General features: G+C 49.4%; 1 protein-coding gene across 7 annotated transcripts in view; it reads left to right on the top strand.

Annotated features, from left to right (window-relative positions):
* Positions 1-21,660, top strand: part of RANBP10 (RAN binding protein 10) — a 64,313-nt gene that overhangs the window by 38,580 nt on the left and 4,073 nt on the right. For 4 of the 7 annotated variants that reach the window (XM_060650440.3, XM_078438885.2, XM_060650443.3 and 1 more), the window contains 10 exons: positions 4,905-5,072; positions 12,716-12,738; positions 14,702-14,886; positions 17,331-17,443; positions 18,895-19,003; positions 19,114-19,262; positions 19,456-19,660; positions 20,402-20,523; positions 21,018-21,163; positions 21,464-21,575. In XM_060650440.3, coding sequence (XP_060506423.1) covers positions 4,905-5,072; positions 12,716-12,738; positions 14,702-14,886; positions 17,331-17,443; positions 18,895-19,003; positions 19,114-19,262; positions 19,456-19,660; positions 20,402-20,523; positions 21,018-21,163; positions 21,464-21,575 — 1,332 coding nt within the window. Of the gene's footprint in view, positions 1-4,904; positions 5,073-11,013; positions 11,124-12,715; positions 12,739-14,701; positions 14,887-17,330; positions 17,444-18,894; positions 19,004-19,113; positions 19,263-19,455; positions 19,661-20,401; positions 20,524-21,017; positions 21,164-21,463; positions 21,576-21,660 lie in introns of those variants that run through there. The other 3 variants (XM_060650442.3, XM_078438886.2, XM_078438887.2) reach the window with 2 other exon arrangements.

Below are 21,660 nucleotides of genomic sequence, written 5' to 3'. Positions count from 1 at the left end.
GGGCATCTGGCTGGTTCAGATGGTAGAACATTGGACTCTTGATCTTGGAGTTGTGAGTTCAAGCCTCACGTTGGGTGTAGAGATTACTTAAAAACAAAATCTTTAAATAAATAAATAAAATAATCATTTTACAGTTCTGAAGGACAGAAGTCCTAAAACCAAGATGTCAGCAGGGTAGCATTCTTTTTAGAGACTCTGTGGGGAGAATCTGCTTCCTTGCCTTTTCTGGCTTCTAGTGTCCACCTACATTTCTTCACTTGTGTCCCCATCTCTCCATCTTCAAAGCCAACAGTGTAGCATCTTCCAGTCTCTCTCTGCCTTCACATCACCTTTTCTGACTAGACCCTCTTGCCTCTCTCTTACAAAGACCCTTGTGATTGCATTGCTTCTCCATCCAGATAATCCAGGACAATCCACTCTCCCATTTCAAGAGCCTTAATCACTTCTGCAAAATCTTTTGTACCATTAAGATAGCATATTCACAGGTTCTGGGATTAGGACATGGACATCTTTGGGAAGCCTTACTCAGTGTATGACAGGGACTATGCATTTTCTTCCTCTGGGTAAATCTATATAAATGGTAAGTGATTTGGGAATTGAAAACAAAAACAGGAAAACTTAACCTATTTTCCAGACAAACCAAGATGATGGTGAATCTTAAATCAATTCTAAGTAAATACTTTTTTTTTTTTTTTTTTTATGAAGCTCTTCAGGTTTTGTTTTTTTTTTTTTTTAATTTAAAATCCATATTTATAGCTCTATGGTAGTTTTTGTCAAAATAATTACATAGTTTATTTTTGAAGAAAACTATTCAAAATACTTAAATTTCTGTATTAGGTCTTTGGAAATGTAAGCCTCTGTTGTTTTGGTGACAGTTATTGAGCTCCTATACATGGCAACAAAAATAGCTTCCAGATATCCTTCAGTCATTGACTTAAGTAGGAACTGGTTCTTTTGGGCAATTTCACTATTTTTGATGGATCACATGGCTACATTTTTATTAAAATTGTTAGAGTAACTACCGCCTCAATCTGAGAAAGCTAAAACAAGGAAAATTTTCTAGTTCAAGTCTTGTACCTTCTAGCCAGTAAAATCTGTATACAAAATCTGTCATGCAGGGTCATCCTTGTGTGAGAGAGAAATGGGCTAAGACTGGTCACTACACACAAACACACAGACGTGTGTATATGCATGTGTACCACCTCTCAGACTCCTGACGTCCTGGGCACTGGAGGAACTTGTGATGAGATCATGTAGACCCTGCGTCAGGGAACTCCTGTCTTGGCCAAGGAAGATAGACAGGGACAGTCCCAGGACAAGTAACTACTGGTGACTGGAAAGGTTCAGTAGGATTCAGGATTGATCAGGGATGTGAGCAGTGTGCCAGGGCTAGGGGGAGGGGGGAACCAAACAATGTTATGGAAAACAAAGGAGCAAGCGTTGGGGTTGGATCATGATGCACTGGCACAAAGGGAGGACCCAGTGGGCATGAGCAGCTGTGGGCATGGTTCTGAGAGGGCGCATAGGACAGCAAGCAGCTCTCCCTAAGGATTCTTTGGGGAGGGCTAGAATGGGCAGTGGCTTTCCTGGGCAGTGTTCTCCCACAGCCACATGGCCTCAGGAGGTGGTGAGTGGTGGGCTTGTCTTTAGGGAAATCTTTTCTGCTCAAGCAGCATTGAGGAGAGCCACACCTCTGCCCCTGGCATCCCAGGCCCCTGGAGCAAAGTTTGGTCTCTAGTAGCTGTAGGGCTCTATAGCAGAGCAGCCCATCCTGGGGGATTCCATGCTGAGAACTCAGGCCTGTGGCCTAAAGTCAAGTGCTGCTATCTTTGGCTGGATCATATGTATGTTCTTTATATGTGAGAAGCGGGGCTTTGTGCTTAGGAAGCCTTTTTTCAGTGGGCACTGGGTGGAAGTGTGTGTTCTCGTCAGCTGGCTGTGGCTGCCTGGTGAGGTGGGAAGGTGGGGCCTCCCTGGAGAGCAGAGACGGCCAGCTGTAGCCTTCAGACAGGAGGCACCAGTACCTTTGTCTTCCTCTAGGGCTGGGGTCTGGGCCTTGCCCCATTTCTGGCCTGACTCACTGCAAGTCAGAAATCCCAGGTCCACAGCTCCTTAAAACCAGTGCATCTGACCACTGTCTTCTGGTGATGGGATAGGGGCTTGGGGACAGTTTTACTGCCTGAGTGGTTACCACCTCAAATGAGACAAGACACATGACAGGAAGGATGTGGGTTTTGGAATCTGAAGATTTGGTCAAATCCCATTTCAACCATTTCTCAGCTTTGCGGGCTGGTGACCAAGGCCCCCAGTCTCTTGATGAGGTGGAAGTGGCAGTAACTGTTGTGCCACACACACAGGGTTATTGCTGTGCTGCTCTCTTAACAGGTTGTCATGTTGTGGTCAGTGACTGTGTTGCATGTGGGAAGCCCTTGTGCTCCGTCTGGAGGATCTAGGAGGGGAGCCAGGGGAGGCCTTCTGTGACTGGTGTGGCATGTGGATGTGGATCCTGAGGCAGGGGAAGCTGGTGGGCATGCCCAGGGTCACCAAGTACAATCTGAGCCAGACCTAGAGGGATGATTGTCACTTTGGTCCTCACTGCTGTTCAGCTGGCACCCCTTCATTTGTAGCCTTCTGTGGCCCAGAGGAGCGGCTGCTACTGCAGCTGCTGCTGCCAGGAGCCATAGAGCCTCCTGTGTTGAAGCCTGAGAGAGGCATTGCCTATGGTAGCCTCATCATCCTACCTCTCAGGGCAGCAGTGGGCATCCCTGTGCCCGAGGAGAGCTGCTTCCCTGAGGCCAAATGATCTGTGTACTCACCAGCAGTAGAAAGGCCCCACCCACCCTTGGGGTTAAGGAGCTTAGAAGTTGGGTTGGTGCCCAGAGCAGCACCTTATCCCCTGAGCCAGGCAGTCCCAGTGTCTCTGGAGAATGGGAAAGGTGAGAACAGAGCCTGGCTCCAGACCTTGGGCTTTCTAAAGCCAGCTCTGGGCAGTTCTCACAATAGTTTCCTTCTGATTGGTGGAAAGCTATTAGGAGGGGAGCAGCAGGTCTCTAGGTCCTGTACCTGCTAGTGAGAGCCGTTCAGCTTTGGCCTGCTGCCCACTGTGGGTTCTGGGGAAGCTTCATTTAACCAGGAACCAGGGTTCCTGGCTGAAAAGACATGAAAGCTCAGGGTATACAAGGCTTGGGATGGATACTGTGATTATGAAGGACACCTTGCCCTTGAGCTCACCAGTCCAAATGCAGGGCAGAGTTTGGGTTCCAGGGTGTGGTCAGTTCTACCTCTCCAGCCTTGTCCTGTATCTCCCATGCCAAACAATGGCCCTGTCATCCATCTGTTTTCACCCACATACCTTTGCTTACAGCCTGCTCATACCTCCCTACCCTCTCCCTACCCGCCTTTCCTCACCACACACATACTTACACACACTGAGAATGTTTGAACCCTGCCTTTCTTTGTGAGCTACTCAGATCCTTAAGCACTCTGCCCCTCTGGAGAGAGCTTCCCTACCAGAGGAGAACATCTACCCATGCCACTTGGGGGTGGGGGGAGGGGAAGGATGTGCTTAAGTATGTTGACATGGGCATGCTGCTCAGACCCCAAGAAGGCAGCAGAGGCTAGGAAAGCTATTTGGAGCGGCTACTTTGGGGAGCAGACCTGCTTGTCAGCCAGTCAGGCTTGCCTACCCTGTGTGGGTCCTGGCTTGCCATGGCTCTGTGAGCTCGACTCCTATTCCTTAGCCAAGCAGGCAGGCAGGCAGGTCCCTCTGTAGCTCACACCCTCTGGTCCCACCTGTGCTCATGACTTTACTGTACTTCTTCCCGGAATGACCTTTTTCACTCTTTTCCCTGTACCAAAGTGTGGTGCACTTCAGAGGTGTCACTTTTGCTCTCACTATTTCTATTCAGGCAGGAAAAAGAAATAAAAGACATGCAGAGTAGAAAGCAAAAATACAATTGTTTTTATTTCTCAGACAGTATGTTTAGAAATCCCAAAGAATCTTCATAAAAGCTCCTAGAACTAATTGGTGAGTTTTACAAGGTTTCAGGACACCAGGTGAATATATACAAAGTCAAATACATATGTGTGTGTGTGCTTAATAGCTTTATTGAGATAAGATTTTATGCCGTAAAAACCACCCATCTAAAGTATATAAATCATGGGCCCCTGGGTGGCTCAGTTGGTTAAGTGTCTGAATCCTGATCTCAGCTCAGATCTTTTTTTTTTTTTTAATCTTTAAAAAATGTTTATTTACTTATATTTGAGAGAGAGATAGCGGGCAGGGGAGGAGCAGAGAGACGGGGGGAGACAGAGAATCCCAAGCAGGTTCTGCACTGTCAGCGCAGAGGCCGATGTGGGCCTCGAACTCACGAACCATGAGATCATGACCTCAGCCAAAGTCAAGAGATGGTCGCTTAACTGACTGAGCCACTCAGGCATCCTGTCTCAGCTCAGATCTTGATCTCAGGGTTGTGAGTTCAAACCCTGCATTGGGGTCTTTGCTGGGTGTGAAGTCTACTTTAAAAAATAAAACTAAAAACATTAAAAACAAAAAAAAAACCCCTGAAAGGTCAGTTGAAGCCCCCTCTCCATCATGAGACTTTCTCTGACCGCTTCCTTGCCGTGTGCATGGCCTTCTGGTAAGTCTTTTCCAGGTCAGTCATGGTTTTGGTTCTTGTTAACCACAGGTTGGCCCCCTTGACTGCTTCAGCTACTCAGGGGTGGTGACCTGCTGGAGTCACTGCTCCTTTGGCGTAGCCAGAACCTGTCCACAGTCAGCTCTGAGAGTCCAAGAGTACTGACTGAGGTGTTGGCAGGCTGGGGAGAAGGGCTCAGACCCAGGCAGGCTTCTGTGGCTGTCTCAGGCACCTCCACTCAGCTGTTGCTATTCTCTTCCCCAACAGGTTGGGATAAACATTCCTATGGTTACCACGGCGATGATGGGCATTCGTTCTGCTCCTCTGGGACTGGCCAGCCCTACGGTCCCACATTCACCACAGGAGACGTGATTGGCTGCTGTGTCAACCTCATCAACAGCACCTGCTTCTACACCAAGAATGGCCACAGCCTTGGTGGGTGCACAGGAGACCTTAGAGGGTCTGCCCTGTAGAGCCACTTTGGTTGGTGAGAGGCCTAAGGGGAGGCTTTAAAGCCAAAGCAATGCCACTGATGCTCTCCTGAGCTCTGGGGAACTGCAGCCATTTCCAGGCATTGGAGCCCTGCCAGGTGTGAAGGGAAGGTAGCAGTGGTGCTTCCTTTGTTAATCCATCCATTTAGCAGCATTATCAAGCCCAAGGTCAGTGCTGAGAAAGTAGCAATGTCATGGTCATGCTCCTGGCCTGTGTGACACTTGTTGGAACAGGTTTTGGCATTCATAAGAAGTGTGAGGGGCCCGAGTACATACCTGACAGTGGTCGGGGTTTGCCTGTGCGTGGCCTGGGCCCTGACTTTGCCTGGCCCTTCCAACATGCAAGATGCTGGTTGCTATGGAGCGAGCAATAGGAGATCTGCTCTAGTACAGGAGGTAAACAGACAGGCTGGAATCAGGTGGAGCGAGGTCTCTTCTGGCCTTTTCACTGGTTAACAGATAGCAACCTGGACAGAGTTATATTTTAAAAGGTCCTTTGGTATAACTGCAAAAGATGGACTGACTGGAGGGAGGGCCTGGGGAAGAGGTTGTGATGTGTGCAGGGCATGGGGAACAAACTTGATAAAGGCCAGGGTGATCCAGCAGGTTTTAGTGACAGATGCAGTGCACTAGCAAGAAAGGAGGATGGGAAAGTGGCTGGATAGTGGTGCTTTCAAACAGGATCAGGACCCAGGAGGAGCAGCAGTCAGTGGAGGGAAAGGGGGCCCTGGAGGATCTCTTGGAAGAGCAACCCTGTACCTGTGAAGAGATTTAGGATAAAAGCCTGGGAGATAGAGGGACATTGGCTATTGTGATGCCTTGTCCTACTGAGGCTGACTGGTATATGGTCCTTGAGTAGTGAGAGGAGCCTTTGGCCACAGTGGCCCTGAGGTAGTGCCTAACTGCTGGGCTTGCCTGCTTGGGTTTGCAGAGGTCTGATCTGGTAGAACCGTACCAGCCAAGCTGGCCACAGGCCTTGTCTAGAAAGAGAATTGGACATTTTACTTAGAAGCCTAACTTCTAGGAGGCCTGCATCCCTGGCCTGAGGGGCAGTAAAAAGATGGCTGTCAGTCCCCACAGAGACAACTTCTGTGTGGGTTCTCCATGAGATGAAACTGGGCTGAATTAGGGAACCTGAGTGGGAGTTGGGTTTGCTGGAGGCTGGGTGTCCAGGAGTCAGCATTCCTCAACAGGACAGATAGATGCCAGAGTGGGCAGCCAAGAGCATAGCACAGACACTGTAGAGGGGACCCAGGTGCATATCCAGAGAAACCCTCCTCTGAAATCCATAGCCACCTAGCTGTAATTGCATCCAGCTGGCATCCAGCTGGTGAGCAAGCATTTAGGGGCAAGGTCTCAAGATGTCTTCTTGATCCCCACTCTGCTCTCTTACTACAGCTATTTCCTGGCTCTCTTTCTGCTGTCCCAGGGGCCTCTGTTGTGGGTTCTTATTCTTTACCCAGGCCCCCCTGTACCTGTCCCAGTCTCGGTCCTTCCCCTCTGCTCTGGATACCTGCCCTCATCACATCCCTCCAGGTTGTCCGCACTTTGCTTGGAGCATGGCACCTGCCATGGGATGAAAAGTTTGGGACATACCCTGCTGTCCTCTCTGCACCTTCAGCTCCTTCATCTGGGCCCTACATGCATGCCAAGCCTCTGAGCTCTTTGTCAGTTGGGTCCCTAGTTCCGTAAGGAACACAGCCACCTTAATGTCAGCCCAAACCCTCTCATTCTTTTTAAACTCTTTTCTCCCTATTTCATGCGTTGTATAGACCTCCTTCAAGACCTCACTCTGCTTATATTTAAACTTCATGTAGGAGTCTGTTGCCTATTTTTCTGGCCTGTCAGGATCTTCTGTGATCTTCCTTGTTCTTTCCCAAATATTTGATAGCCTTGTCAGCATTGTGTTAACCTAAAATTTGATAAATATGTTTATGTATGTTTTCATTAAGGTCTTGATAAAAAATAATGGAGGAGGACAGGCTGAGATTTGAGCCCTTCAGGATATATTAAGAATCACTTTATTGTGTTAGTTTGAAACTTGTGTTTTCTGTCTTGTCCACGAGGATATTAGAGAACTTATTAAAAAAATGTATCTGGCCTGGGGCGCCTCGGTGGCTTAGTCGGTTGGGTGTCTGACTTTGGCTCTGGTCATGATCTTATGGTCCGTGAGTTCGAGCCCCACGTCGGGCTCTGTGCCAACAGCTCAGAGCCTGGAGCCTGCTTCAGATTCTGTGTCTCCCTCTCTTTGTGTCCCTCCCATGCTTGCTGCCTGTCTATCTGTCTGTCTCTCTCTCAAAAATAAATAAAGATTAAAAAAAATGTATCTGGCCTGTCCCCTGCATTTTCTAGATCACAAAATCTAATAGAAAGGCAGTGAACTTGGAGTAATAGACTACTTGGTGAATCCTTATTTATTTAATTATTTATTTATTTAAATTTTAGTTAACGTACAATGCAATATTGGTTTCAGGAGTAGAACTCAGTGTGATTTATTACTCACATACAACACTCAGTGCTCATTACAAGTGCCCTCCTAATACCCATCATCCATCTAGCCCATTCCCTACCCAGCTCCCTCTATCAACCTTCAGTTGGTTCTCTCTTGTTAAGAGTCTCTTTTGGTTTGTTTCCCTCTCTCTTCTTCCCCCTGATTTCCATGTGTTCATCTGTTTTGTTTCTTAAGTTCCACATATGAGTGAAATCATATGGTATTTGCCTTTCTCTGACTGATTTATTTCACTTAGCAGAGTACATTCTAGCTGCATCCATGTTGTTGCAAATGGTAAGATTTCTTTCTTTTTTTTTGATGGTTGAGTAATATTCTACTGTATATATACCACATCTTTATGCAATCATCAGTTGATGGACATTTGGGCTCCCTCCATAGTTTGGCTATTGTTGATAATGCTGCTATAAACATAGGGGTGCATGTACCCCTTTGACTCTGTATTTTTGTATCATTTGGGTAAATACTTAATAGTGCAGTTGCTGGGTTGTAGGATAGTTCTATTGTTAGTTTTCTGAGGAACCTTCCTACGGTTCTCCAGAGTGGCTGCACCAGTTTGCATTCCCATCAGCAGTGCAAGAGGGTTCTCCTTTCTCCATATCTTTGCCAACACTTGTTGTTTCTTGTATTGTGGGGTGACTGAATGGCTCAGTTAGTTGAGTGTCCCAACTTTGGCTCAGGTCATGAGCTTGTGGTTTGTGAGTTCAAGCCCTGCATCGGGCTCCATACTGACAGTACAGAGCTTGTTTGGGATTCTCTCTCTGTCCCTCTCCCCTGCTCTCTTATACTCTCTCTCTCTCAAAGATCATAATAATAAAAATGGGGGCGCCTGGGTGGCTCAGTCAGTTAAGCATCCAACTTCAGCTCAGGTAATGGTCTCACAGCTCATGAGTTCAAGCCCCACGTTGGACTCTGTGTTGACAGCTCAGAAGCTGGAGCCTGCTTTGGATTCTCTGTGTCCCTCTCTCTCTGCCCCTCTCCTGCTCTCTCTCTCTCTCTCAAAAATAAACATTAAAAAAATAATATAAAAATAATTTTAAAAAGTCACCAATACCTGTTGTTTCTTGTGTTATTAATTTTAGCCGTTCTGACAGGTGTGAGGTGGTGTCTCATCATGGTTTTGATTTGTATTTCCCTGATGATAAGTGATGTTGAGCGTCTTTTCATGTGTTTGTTAGCCATCTGGATGTGTTCTTTGGAAAAGTGTCTTTTCATGTCTTCTGCCCATTTCTTAACCAAGTTAATTTTTTTTAATTTTTTTTTAATTTACATACAAATTAGTTAGCCTATAGTGCAACAATGATTTCAGGAGTAGATTCCTTAATGCCCCTTACCCATTTAGCCCATCCCCCCTGCCACAATCCCTCCAGTAACCCTCTGTTTGTTCTCTATATTTAAGAGTCTCTTCTGTTTTGTCCCCCTCCCTGTTTTTATATTATTTTTGTTTCCCTTCCCTTATGTTCGTCTGTTTTGTCTCTTAAAGTCCTCATATGAGTGAAGTCATATGATATTTGTCTTTCTCTGACTAATTTCACTTAGCATAATACCCTCCAGTTCTATCCATGTAGTGCAAATAGCAAGATTTCATTCTTTTTGATTGCCGAGTAATACTCCATTGTATATATGTACCACATTTTCTTTATCCATTCATCCATTGTTGGACATTTGGGCTCTTTCCATACTTTGGCTTTTGTTGATAGTGCTGTTATAAACATGGGGGTGCATGTGTCCCTTCGAAACAGCACACCTGTATCCCTTGGATAAATACTAGTAGTACAATTGCTGGGTCGTAGGCTAGTTCTATTTTTAGTTTTTTGAGAAACCTCCATACTGTTTTCCAGAGTGGCTACACCAGCTTACATTCCCATGAGTTAATTTTTTTTTAATGTTTATTTTTGAGAGAGAGAGGCAGAGAGAGAGGGAGACAGAGGATCCAAAGCAGGCTGTGCGCTGTCAGTGCAGAGTTTGATGCGGGGCTTGATCTCACAAACTGTGAGACTGTGACCTGAGCTGAAGTCGGATGCTTAACTGATTGAGCCACCCAGGCACCCCTGGGTTGTTTTTTGGGTTTTGAGTTTGATAAGTTTTTTATACATTTTGGATACTAAATCTTTATTGGATATATCATTTGCAGGTATCTTCTACCATTCTGTAGGCTGCTTTTTAGTTTTGTTGACTGTTTTCCTTTGCTGTGCAGAAGCTTTTTATCTTTTTTTTTTTTTTTTTTTTTTTTTTTAACAGAGAGAAAGAGAAAGTGTGTGCACATACATGTGTGAGCAGGGTGGGGCAGGGCGGGGCGGAGGGAATCTTAAGCAGGCTCCATGTTCAGCATGAAGCCCTACTTGGGGCTCAGTCCCAAGACCCCAGGATCATGACCTGAGCTGAAATCAAGAGTCATATGCTCAACCAACTGAGTCACTCAGATGCCCAGAAGCGTTTTATCTTGATCAAGTCCCAATAGTTCATGTTTGCTTTGGTTTCCCTTGCCTTCGGTGATATATCTAAAAAGAAGTTGCTCAAACCGAGGTCAAAGAGGTTGCTCCCTGTGTTCTCCTCTAGGATTTTGATGGTTTCCTGTCTCACATTTGGGTCTTTCATCCATTTTTGCATTTATTTTTGTCTATGGTGTAAGAGAGTGGCCCAGTTTCATTCTTCTATGTGTTGCCATCCAGTTTTCCCAACTTGGTGAATCTTTTAATGACCTTGTTTCTTTTCCACAAGCCAGCTTATCAATATTGTGCTTCAGAGCCTCACCTGGAATCAGTCACTGCTCTCTAACCTCAGAACCCTAACCCTTTCCCCTTTAGAGAAGCAGAATTATGTTTCCTGCCTCTGGCCTCCCCACTCCTTTGCTTTGCTCCATCGTTCCTCTGTCATAGCACTTGCCCTTTGTGTCAATGGTCAGTTGCCTGTGTAATTATTAGTTGCATGGAGCCAGTAGCACTTTCAGGGCCTGGCTCCTGGGAGGTCTCAGCAGATACTTGATAGAAGGATGAATGAGCAAATGAATGGAGACAGGATACTGATGTCTCACCTACAAGTGGTCCATGCACTTGCATTTTTATACAGTTCTGTGTGCTTATAGGCTTTATACCCTCAGCCTCGCTGACCCCTGACCTATGACTCTTTGGTTCAGAGCACTTCTTATCAGCAAGTTTGAATGTTCTGTTTGCATCCTGGATCTTTGCCTGACCTTTTCCCCAGATTTTGCCACTACATTGGCCTTGCAGAGGCTCCCAGAGATCTGCAGGGCTGGGGGAGCAGGGTTGCCCTTGTCCAGTGCAATAGGGGGTGGAGTGGCCTCTTTCCTCATTTTCCTGGAAGCACCTCAAGGCCTTGTCCTTCCTGAGTGCCATTGTGAGGTAGATCTGGGCAAGCAAGGGTAGGTCATCCCCTGCCCAGAAATGTGGCAATTGCCTTACCCTGTGGCACAATTGCAGCCAGCTTGTACCAAGACCTCATAGTTTTTGAAGCAGCTTTCACCAAGTATGTCAGTTTCTCCTTTCTTTCTTTAAGTGTTAGGATTAATCTTCCCTCCTTTTTTCAGATGGGCTCAGAAAGATGGGGTAAATGATCAGGGTCACACTGCAAATAACTGATGGAGCCTCGACCTCCTTCCAGGGTCTGTGGGCCTTCTCCCTGAACTGGAGTGTAGCAGCAGCAGCAGCCTGACCACACTGAGATCCACAAAGGCAGCTCCTGTGCAGACCTGGAGGGTGGACATGAGGTCTTCTCATGGGTGCAGAGGGGCTTACAGATTCCATTCTGCCAGCTCTGTGACTGCCACTCTGCATGTGGGCCTGAGAAGTGGCCTTAGGCAGGTAGATCATGGAATTTATGAGCTTCCCTCCCTAAGGAGCATAATAACCTGGCAAAGAATGTAAACAGTTTCTCTGCACCTTGGTTTTTTAATCTGTAAACTAGTGTTAGAGATGGTATACACCTTCCAAGGTTGTTCTGAGGATTAAATGGTTCCTTGTAGGGCAGTGAGCCCGGGGCCCAGCACAGTGGAAGCGCGTGGTATACGCTGGTTGGCTGTCAGGATTCTGACCCCAGGTTTACTAGGAGACCTATTATCAAACCCTCACCTGTTCTTCTGTCTTGCTGGGTTTCGGTTTCTCTTCTGGGTAGGAGTTAGGGGAGCAGACTGGGACCTCTAAGGAGTGGTTTAGAAACTTGTCAGTCCAAAAGCTCAGGAGCTTCTAGAAGACATAAGAAATTTTCTAAAAATGGGAGGGCTGTGAGTCCTTGGAAGAGTCTCCTTTGGCCGTGAGTCATTTCTCACTCTAAAGAACATGAGTGTTCTGGTGGATATTCTGAGGTTCCTGCCCTGCTCATTTATTTGAGATCCCACTTTCCTCCCTTCTCACTTCCAACTCAAGGCTGAGGTACCTGGGAACAGCCCCTTCTCTTTGCAGAAGGGTTCAGAGGGTACACAGGTCATTTGTCAACTTGAAACTTCTAGAGACTCTGGATGGGTGTGGGATGGAGATCGGCAGCTGCCACCCTCCCTGTCTCCACCTAGAGCTGTCTCTGTCAGCTGTCTCTGTCAACTTAGGATGTTGGAGTGTTAGACTAGGAATGAGTCTAGGCCAAACACTTCAGCTAGCTTTATGACTGTTGGGAAATCTTTCAACCTCTGAGGTTTACTTTCCTCATTTGTAAAATGGGGATAAGAAAGCCTGCTCCCCAGAGCTGTTATGCAGATCAGATGAGATGATGGATGGAAAAGGGCTTGGCATACACAGTAAGTCTCCATAAATACATCTTGGATCAAAAGAAGGATCAGACTTGAAGAGGCCTTAGGGTAGATCATTTGAGTTTAGTCCTTCCTAGTGGGCTTTCCCTGAGAGGGTGGAAGAACTATGAGTGAATATTCAAGTATTTGACTTTACTTCCAGTCAGACCCAGCAAATGGAAGGCCAAGGTCTAAACCTACCAGGCCCTAGCACATGCTTGGCCTCCATCATAGGGAGATGTGGTGACCAGCCCCTCCCCAGCCATCGTGATGGACCTTCTGTGGTTGCACAGAGGGGTAGGAGACCAAGTAGCCTGATTTCTGTTCTTTCCCTTCGCAGGTATAGCCTTCACAGACCTCCCGGTAAGTACTATTATTGGGTCTTCTCCCTCTGGGCTCTTTGGGGCTAACTGGGTTGGAGTATGGTGGAACCTGCAAGTACAGGGTGTGGAGTCTGGCTCTTTCCCCAAACAGGGATGTATGCTATGCTGTCAGCTTGAGAGTACCAGTAGGGGTACCTCTTGGCCTTCCTCTCTCTCCAGCAGCAAGGCCTGGTCTTCCTCCATGACTTTTAGCAGGTGACAGTGATCTGTGGCATTTCCAAAGGCAGCTGGGGGGATGGCATGGGTGGAGATGAGGGTGGCTCCATGGTTTAGCTAGTCTGGGCCAGTTCTGTGTGGCTTACAGCCAGTGGACTGGGGTGTATAGAGAATTGTTCTTGAACTGTCTTGGAGCCCAGTCCCAGCGCCTACTCCTCAGAGATCCCTGAGGAAGGCCACTACCCTAGGGGACTAGGCCTGCTACTGTACAAGGTTCACCCAAGCCAGAGAGGTGAGCTTTGTTGGGTTTTCTTTTCTTAGAAAAGGGTGAGGTTTCTTGTTGGCTGAGTTCAGGACTCATCCCCATCTCTTGCACCCTAGTCCTTAATTATTATGAGTCATCACAGGCCTCGTCACATGCAAGGCCTCCACCCAGACTTCTGGGAGCCTGGACTGGCTCTGTGTACCCTGGCTGGGTTCTGGAAGGAGGAGAGGTTTGCTGACTCCAGTGGTAGCCTTGGGATCCTGAGCACCCCTGTGATGCCCTAGCAATGCCCTTGTATCTGCGAGGCCTTCTGAAGCCCAGACTACAGCTCCCAAGATCCTGTTAGAAACTCTTATCTGTAGATCAGAATCCTTCTCTCCTTACCTGGAAGCACCAGAGAGGGGCTGTGGTCTCAGGCAAAGAGAACAGACAGGAGAATTCTGACCCTGGCTAGGGAATGGTCTAGTTTTAGAGCTATGAATGTGGGCAGTCATCAGGTGCTAGAAAGTGTATGGCTGCTTCAAGGTAGGGGGCGTCACTGAGGGCATTGATAGGTAAGATTTGCTGGAGAGGGTGGGCTTTGCCTATGGCATGGAGGTTGGGAGGGGAAAGGAAGGAAGCTAGAGATCTTAGGATTCAAGGTTGTGGTGGGCTGAACCCAGTATTCAGTAAACCCAGTGTTCAGTAAAGTAAAGCACGTGATACTGAGGAATGACAGACAAATGGCCAGAGGATGGAAGGTGGGAGAGAGGACTGGGGCCCAGTGACAATGAGGAGGAGGCTGGCGAGACACTTGACTAGCAATGGGGAGCCACAGGAAGCACTGAGTGAGGGAGTGATCTGGCAAAAACTGGCCATGGCAGCGTATAATGGAAAACAGGGAGCCCCACACCCACAGAGGGACATGCCCAAACCTCACTGGCCAGAAGATCCTCCTCTTAGTGAGCCTTTGACAGGAAGGGCAGTGGCCTCTCTTTACCCTTTGCCAGCGTCTGGGGGTCCAAACCACCTACCCCCTTTTGCCGTGCTCTCCTCCTCCCCGCCTTCCTTTCCTGTCTCCCGCATCCCTTCCTGCCCTGTCATATACTCCTTTTTTTTGTGGCAAAGGGATCCTTGGTCATTCTGAAAGGAGCCATTATATGCCCATGTAGCAGATCTTTATGGGTACACCTGCAGGGTTGTGGAGCCTGGCCTTCCTCCCATGTGTCCTGGATGAGCCCCAAAGGGGGACCTTGGGCTTTGGGGACACCATAACCTCTGATGCAGGGCAGGAGACTCCACTTTGAGCCTGGCTTGATTTTCTTTTGCTTTCTCTCCTGAAGCTTTGGGGAGTAGCGTCTCTGGTAGGCAGGTGGGCAGAATGTGGCTTAGCCCTGCCTCCTCCAGCCTTACTGCAATTCTCTCAAAGCCGGAGTAGTGGCCTGCAGGAGCCAGCGCCTTCCCTCTCTGCACCAGAGGTAAGGCGAGGTCCTGCTGCCCCATTGCACTCAGGGCCCAACTGACATTTCATTCTCCTCCTCAGGCCAACCTCTACCCCACCGTAGGCCTGCAGACACCTGGGGAGATTGTGGACGCCAACTTTGGGCAGCAGCCCTTCCTGTTTGACATTGAGGACTACATGCGGGAGTGGCGTGCCAAGGTCCAAGGCACTGTCCATTGCTTCCCCATCAGTGCCCGGCTTGGAGAGTGGCAGGCGGTGCTGCAGAAGTGAGTGCCCCACTCCCGCCCTTACCCAGCCCTGGCCCATCCCAAGGGCCTCATTCTCCTCCTATAGGCCCCTGTACTGCTTCAAACTACACCTATGAACTCTAGTGGGTAGCTGTTCCTTCTGGAAAGCACTCCCAGGGTGACTCTGCCTCCTGCTCTCTTGCTTCCCTCTTAGTGAATGGACAGCTTCTGCTCAGTTCTCCAGATCTGTTCCTAACTAAACCTTTGCCCCCTCAACTGGATTGGAAGGCTCTGCCATATAGTATCACCAGCAGAGCTGTTTTCCTTCCCCACGTTATTTTGCAGAGGATGTACTAGGATGCCCTGTGGTCTCTTCATTTGTGGACTTTTTTCCACCATAGGGAACATCCATCATGCTGTGACTCTTGCCTGAGATCACCTCTCAGGGTCATCATCTAGCTAAGTTCCACACATTCCTGGCAGTGGTGGTGGGAAGAGAATCATCCTGAGGCCAGCCTATCTGGCTCTTGGATGATTAATTGCTAAACTGTCCTGGAAACCAGTCTTGCTGCATCCCAAGGGAGGCGAGGTTTGGGTCTCCCTTCTACTTGCCAGCTGCAGGCCTGAGTGAGGCAGTAACCAGTACCTTCTCTTCCAGGAGGTGGGTTAGCTTATTAGCTTGGCTTCCAAGGGTGATCAGGGAAGGTCTGGGCTTCTGCTAGCCCTGGTTATTGTCCCACAGAGGCACCCAGGTAGCAGAGTCTCTCAGGTGGGGCTGGGTTGCACACTGGGCTCTTTGTGCAGTCTTCCTTTCTTAAAGGATTAATGTTGAGGCAGGTTATAGGGGAGGGCTGAGGCAGGGGCTATGTGGCCAGACCCTTCTCAGGAGGAGCAGCACTGTCTTGTTTTCAGCCCTCAGAACTATTGGGAAGCCCTTCCTTGGAGGACTAGCCAGTATATGCCAGTCCCTGACACAGGCTTGCTGGGACAGGCAAGGGGAGAGGTGGAGCTGCTCCAGCTATTTGGGGGAGGGAATGATAGTCTCAGCTTACAGTGTGTTTGTTTATATGTGTGTATATGTGTGCCGGTGGGTGTTCATATGGAGTGTTTGCCAAGACCTACATATAAGCTGTATCCTGGCATTTCATACGACTTCATTTTATGAACATTGTTAATGTCTGTATTATCTTGGAGACAAATTTACCACAAGCTCCTTGGTGAGCTTGGTGAGCTCCTTGGTGGTTCAAGTTATTTCCTCTCTTTTGCTTGTATAGGCAGCATTTTTGCAGGTAAAGAGTTTTTCATATTTAAGATTACTTTCTTGGTGTCCTTTCAAGAAGTGGAATTATTGAGTCACTGGACCAATTATTGAGTCACTGGACCATCATATTAGTGGCATCTGATGTACATGTGGACCATTCATCTGAACCATGTTTTGTCAAAAATGTTTGCTCTTGAGTTTATAATAATAATAATAATAATAATAATATAGTTATTATAATTATTATTTAGGAGGTTTATTTCATTGACTTCTTAACTTTGTGCTGGGCACTTTATATGTATCGTCTCATTTACCCTTTAAAACATGAGGGGACACACACCTGAACTTCTGTGCCTTTCACATTTGTGTTTGGCAGTTACAATAAGGACATCAGACACATATTTACACCAAGGTATTCACTTCCGTACACATCAGATGTGAGGGCTCATCCTTCTGCTCTGCGTGTGTGCATACACATATACGCACATGTGCCACCGCTCAGCCAGCTGTGGTGGGATTAAATGGCTACTGGGTGTTGGGCTTCTCCAGGCCATTTCCCAAAAATTGTGTTCCTGTTGGCTGCATTGATGCCTATATCTTGGCTTCCTGAGCCCCTGACTTGTGGCATATTGTGGAATAATTTGGGTCATGGGTTAGCTTCCCATCACCCGCTAGAGCCAGCACTCCTGAGGGCTAAGTTCACTGGGTGAGCTGCAGTGCTTATGCTGGGCACACGGGGTAGCCTGCAGAGGAGTTTCTGTGTCTACAGAGGGTATGCACATGGCACACATCGTCTCTGTCTGGGCAGCTCCCGGGCTGATTGGCCAGCTGCCATTCCAGGAAGCCCTCAGAGAGCCTATCAGCCAGCTCTGGGCTTGCTGCAGTTCACAGGAGGCACCTGTTTCTGTAAGGAGATGGTATGTGCCTGTGTGTGTATTTTTGTTATCATATTTGCCCACTTGTGGGCAGCATATTGCAGAGAAACTGCATCCCCTCCTCCAAGCTACCAGGACAGCTCTGGTGACCAGCCCTTCTCCAGCCTGACTGCATGAGCACTGGGGGAAGTTTTCATTTTGTTTCAGCCTCTTTATTCTTATTCTGTGGAGGTTGGACCTCCATGATGTGTGTAAGGGAGCCCAGACAGGGAGATAGTTTGTCCCTTCAGGTGGTCAGTGAGAAATGCAGTTCTAAAGTGTCACCTTGAGCATTTCCTTTCTTCTAGCATGGTCTCATCTTACCTGGTGCATCATGGGTATTGTGCCACGGCCACAGCTTTTGCCCGAATGACTGAAACCCCGATTCAGGAAGAACAAGCATCCATAAAGAACAGACAAAGTAAGGTTGATTCTCCTTTCCTCTCTCCCTCCCTCCCTCCCTCCCTCCCTCCCTCCCTCACCTATCCCTAACTCTGCTGTCTGGCTCATGCCAGCCTTGGGTAACCTGTCAGGAGTCCATTCAGCTCTGGTCCTTACCACCAGGAGACTAGCCCACAGCCCCAGCCCAGCAGCATGGGAATGAATGTCTCAGTGCAGCCTCTTCACTACACACTCTGATGGCCCGGCACAGGCTGGGGCCTGGCATGGCTGGATCCCACTCCTCCATGCTTGTTTCCTTCCCCCAAATCCTGGCCTCTACTCAGCCTCCTGTTCATGGTCTTTTGGAAGAGTGTGTTTGCATCTTACCAGACCAATGTCCTGCCTTTCCCATTTACTCAGCTTTAGTAGTTCTGCTTGTTCCCGGCCAGAAAGAGGACTGAAGTAGTCAGACAGGGTGAAGGCTGGTTCTCAGTGGCTGCTGCGGTGGCACCTCTCTCTGCTCCCACCTCTGGTCCTGCCTTTTGCAGACAACCAAAGGAAGGAGTCAAAGGAAACTTTCCCAGTGTACATACTGGCCTGCATACTGTGTGTTTGGGGCTCTTTTGTGGAAGGAGGGTGTTGGGAAAGAGGAAACAGAGCCCAGTAAGGAGATAGGAAGAGGAGAGGAGAGTGAGGGAGAATGGGTGTGTGTGGATGTGTGTCTGTGTGTGCCTGCTTGCGTCTCTCTGAGCCTGTCGTCTCTGTGTATGTGCATGTGTCTGTGTCTCCCAGAGAAGCTACGCCCAGCCAGACAGACGGAAAGGGATCCCAGACTTGGGATCTACGAATGAGAGCCTCAGACCCAGAAGTCGCTCCCAGCAAGATGCACCAGGCCCCAGAGCAAGAGCAAGATGCTGATGGCCTGAAAGGTGTCAACGTCAGAGATGCCAGTGTGAGGAGGATGACCTCCTCTCCCCAGCAGGGAGCATTCTGCAGCCCCTGAAGACTGCCAAGACTTGGGTCCTGGCCCAGAAACCATTGTGCTCCCTTTGCCACCCCCCTGTGAAGCCTGACAGGAGAGAAATCTATCTGAAGAGGAGCCCCTAGGGCCACCAAGCTGCCTGGGTGCCCAACCCCAGATCATGTTCCCACAGCCAGAGCCCCTCCCCATGCCCAGGTCCCTGGCGAACTGACCTCCACAGGAGCAAGCCTCCAAATTTGCTCTCCTGCCTCTGCACTGAGTCCCACTTGTTTTCCCCTGTTATTCTTTGAAGACTCCCGACACTTGACAGAAACCAGGGTCTATTTTGGGGCTGGGAGGCCAGTTTCCTTCTTCAGCCTCTTCTGTGAGCATCTCAACCATCATGCTACTCTGAGCTGGCCCACCTGACCATTGGCTAGTCCATGCTCAGAGCTGGTAGTATTGTAGGCATGTGATTATGAAGGAGCTCTACAGCCCCTCACTCACTGCCATGCTTTTGCTCTCTGCAGAGATCCAGAAGCTGGTGCTGGAGGGCCGTGTGGGTGAGGCCATTGAGACCACGCAACGCTTCTATCCAGGACTGCTGGAGCATAACCCTAACCTGCTCTTCATGCTCAAGTAAGTTTTGGGCACCACCAGCTGCCCCATAGTCCAGCCCCTCCCAGCTGGTGGTCGGAACATATAGCCCAGACCAAGCCCAGAGCATTGCCGCTCTGCTCCCTCTGCAGGTGCCGACAATTTGTGGAGATGGTGAATGGGACTGACAGTGAGGTCCGCAGCTTGAGCTCCCGAAGCCCCAAGTCCCAGGACAGCTACCCTGGCTCCCCCAGCCTCAGCCCCCGACACGGCCCTAGTAGTTCCCACATGCACAACACAGGTCAGCCACTCTCCAGAGGGCTCGGGGAAGAACTGGTGTGGAGAAGAAAGGCCACCCATATGCCCTTCCCTGGGCTGGGCTCAGGGCTCGCTGCTGGATTTGGGGGAAGGGAAATGGGACCACTGTGGTTATTCCTGAGACCCCATTTGATGGCAAACTGCCCCTCTTCTTCTGACTACCCTCTGGTTTCTAGGAGCAGACAGTCCCAGCTGCAGCAATGGCGTCGCATCCACGAAGAGCAAACAGAACCACAGTAAATACCCTGCACCCAGCTCCTCCTCCTCCTCCTCATCCTCCTCGTCTTCCTCATCCCCATCCTCCGTCAATTACTCCGAGTCCAACTCAACAGATTCCACCAAGTCCCAGCCCCACAGCAGCACCAGTAACCAGGAGACCAGGTGCCTGTCCTGCTCTGCTTCTTCCTCCTGCTTTCTGCTCTGCACCAGCTGGGCTTACTGCAGCCTGTCCTTTAAGTGCCACCCCCTGTCTTTCACCCCCACCTCCATCCCAAGTCTGTGCCTGGAGTAGTAGCTGCTGACCTGCGAGACCAGGCATTGGCTCCAGCTTCTGGCCCTACCCATGATCCAGCTGCCACTTTCCTTGGCCCTGACTTTTTCCAGAGGCACTGGTACTGCCAGGCTGAGAATGTGGTCTCCTGGGAGCAGACCTGGCAGAACCCCTAGGGTCTACACTAAAGAACCTTTTGCTGGGTGGGGCTTGAGGTCAGATAGGTTGGGCAGCAGAGGTATTAGGCTATAGACTACAGGTGACTTTCAGCAGCCCCCAGGCATGCCTCAGGTTTGACCTGGGTGTGACACCTAGAGATTCTTATCAGGGGTCTCTGGTCACTGGGGGGTAGGGGAGGAATGTGTAGAAGGGGTGCACCAACTCAGAGGAAGTCCAGGAAGGGGAGAGCCGCAGAGGCAGCATTGAGACAAGAGTGAGAATCAGATGAGAGGCCTCTGGGGATAGCTGGTGTCACACTAGGGTCCGAGTGTTGGAGCCTGGGAAGCCTTTCATGCTCCTAGGGTCCTTTGGTTTACCCACAGCAATCTGTGGCTAAAGCCTGAATGGAAGCCCAACCAGGTTGCTCCAGCCACATCCCTCTGGCCAACTCCCACCTCAACCCTTCTCCACAGTGACAGTGAGATGGAGATGGAAGCAGAGCATTACCCCAATGGTGTGCTGGAGAGTGTGTCCACACACATTGTCAATGGCGCCTACAAGCATGAGGACCTGCAGACAGATGAGTCCAGCATGGGTAAGAATGATGGCTCAGCATGGTGATCCGTGGGTGGTAATGGCTCTATCCAGATGTCTTCTGTCCCCCAGGAAGGGATTGGGAAGGGCAGGCTTTGACAGCCTGAGAAATTCTAACCAGACCTGGTCCACTGCCGCCTTAGCCGATCATGAACGGGTGGTTGAAACGGGAAAGCCCCTGCCCTGCTGCCAAGATCAGGGCCCCTGTGTCTGAGGCTAGAGGCAGTTGGTGAGGGTGGGCACTCTTATGAACACCCGTGCATCTGTAGAGGGTGGGAGAAGGGAAAGGTTCTAAGTCCAGACCCCTAGACAGTGTGCTTGGTGGACTAAAAGCTCCTTAGCTACAGATGATCCACCTGTTCCTCCCAGCCCTAACTTGCCTCTGGCAGTCTCCCCAAGGTCCTTCTCGCCATGTTCCTTTTGGGGTCCCCACCCCAGTTCTCCCCTTCTCTCCTTACTCTTCCTGATTTGTTCTCTGCTGGGCTCTGGGTGCAGATGATGGGCATCCTCGGCGGCAGCTCTGTGGGGGCAACCAGGCTGCCACAGAAAGGATTATCCTGTTTGGTCGCGAGTTGCAAGCACTGAGTGAGCAGCTGGGCCGGGAGTATGGCAAGAATTTGGCTCACACGGAGATGCTGCAGGTATAGAACAACCTGACCTTCATACAGAGCAGGCCTCCATTGTGGGGGAGGGAGCAGGGTGACTCTGGGAGGGCTGTGGGGGCAGCAGCAGCAGGACAGAGCGGGTTCTAGTGAAGTCCACAATGGGAAGCAGGACTTCGGGGGCATATGCTACTCTCTCTAGGCTCTGGGGAAGGCACAGTCCTTTCTGACCCTATGCTCACAGGGCACCATGTAGGGCTCTGTATGCCCCTGGAGTCATGGAGGTGTGTATGTGTGTGGCGTGTGCCACAGTCCTCTCAAGAATGTCCTGTCCCTTAGGATGCATTTAGCCTGCTGGCGTACTCAGATCCCTGGAGCTGCCCAGTTGGCCAGCAGCTTGACCCCATCCAGAGGGAGCCTGTGTGTGCTGCCCTCAACAGCGCCATTTTAGGTAAGCAGCTCTAACAATAACAGAAGCTGGTCCATGAATGCCTAGGGTGGCTCCTCCCTCTCTCCCTGGGGATTGCTGGTATTTG

The sequence above is a fragment of the Panthera onca genome, chromosome E2 (assembly GCF_046562875.1).
Source record: "Panthera onca isolate mPanOnc1 chromosome E2, mPanOnc1 haplotype 2, whole genome shotgun sequence".
In the NCBI taxonomy this organism is placed as follows: domain Eukaryota; kingdom Metazoa; phylum Chordata; class Mammalia; order Carnivora; family Felidae; genus Panthera; species Panthera onca.
The sequence above is the reverse complement of the archived record's forward strand: the minus strand, read 5'-3'. Positions and strand labels throughout refer to the sequence as shown.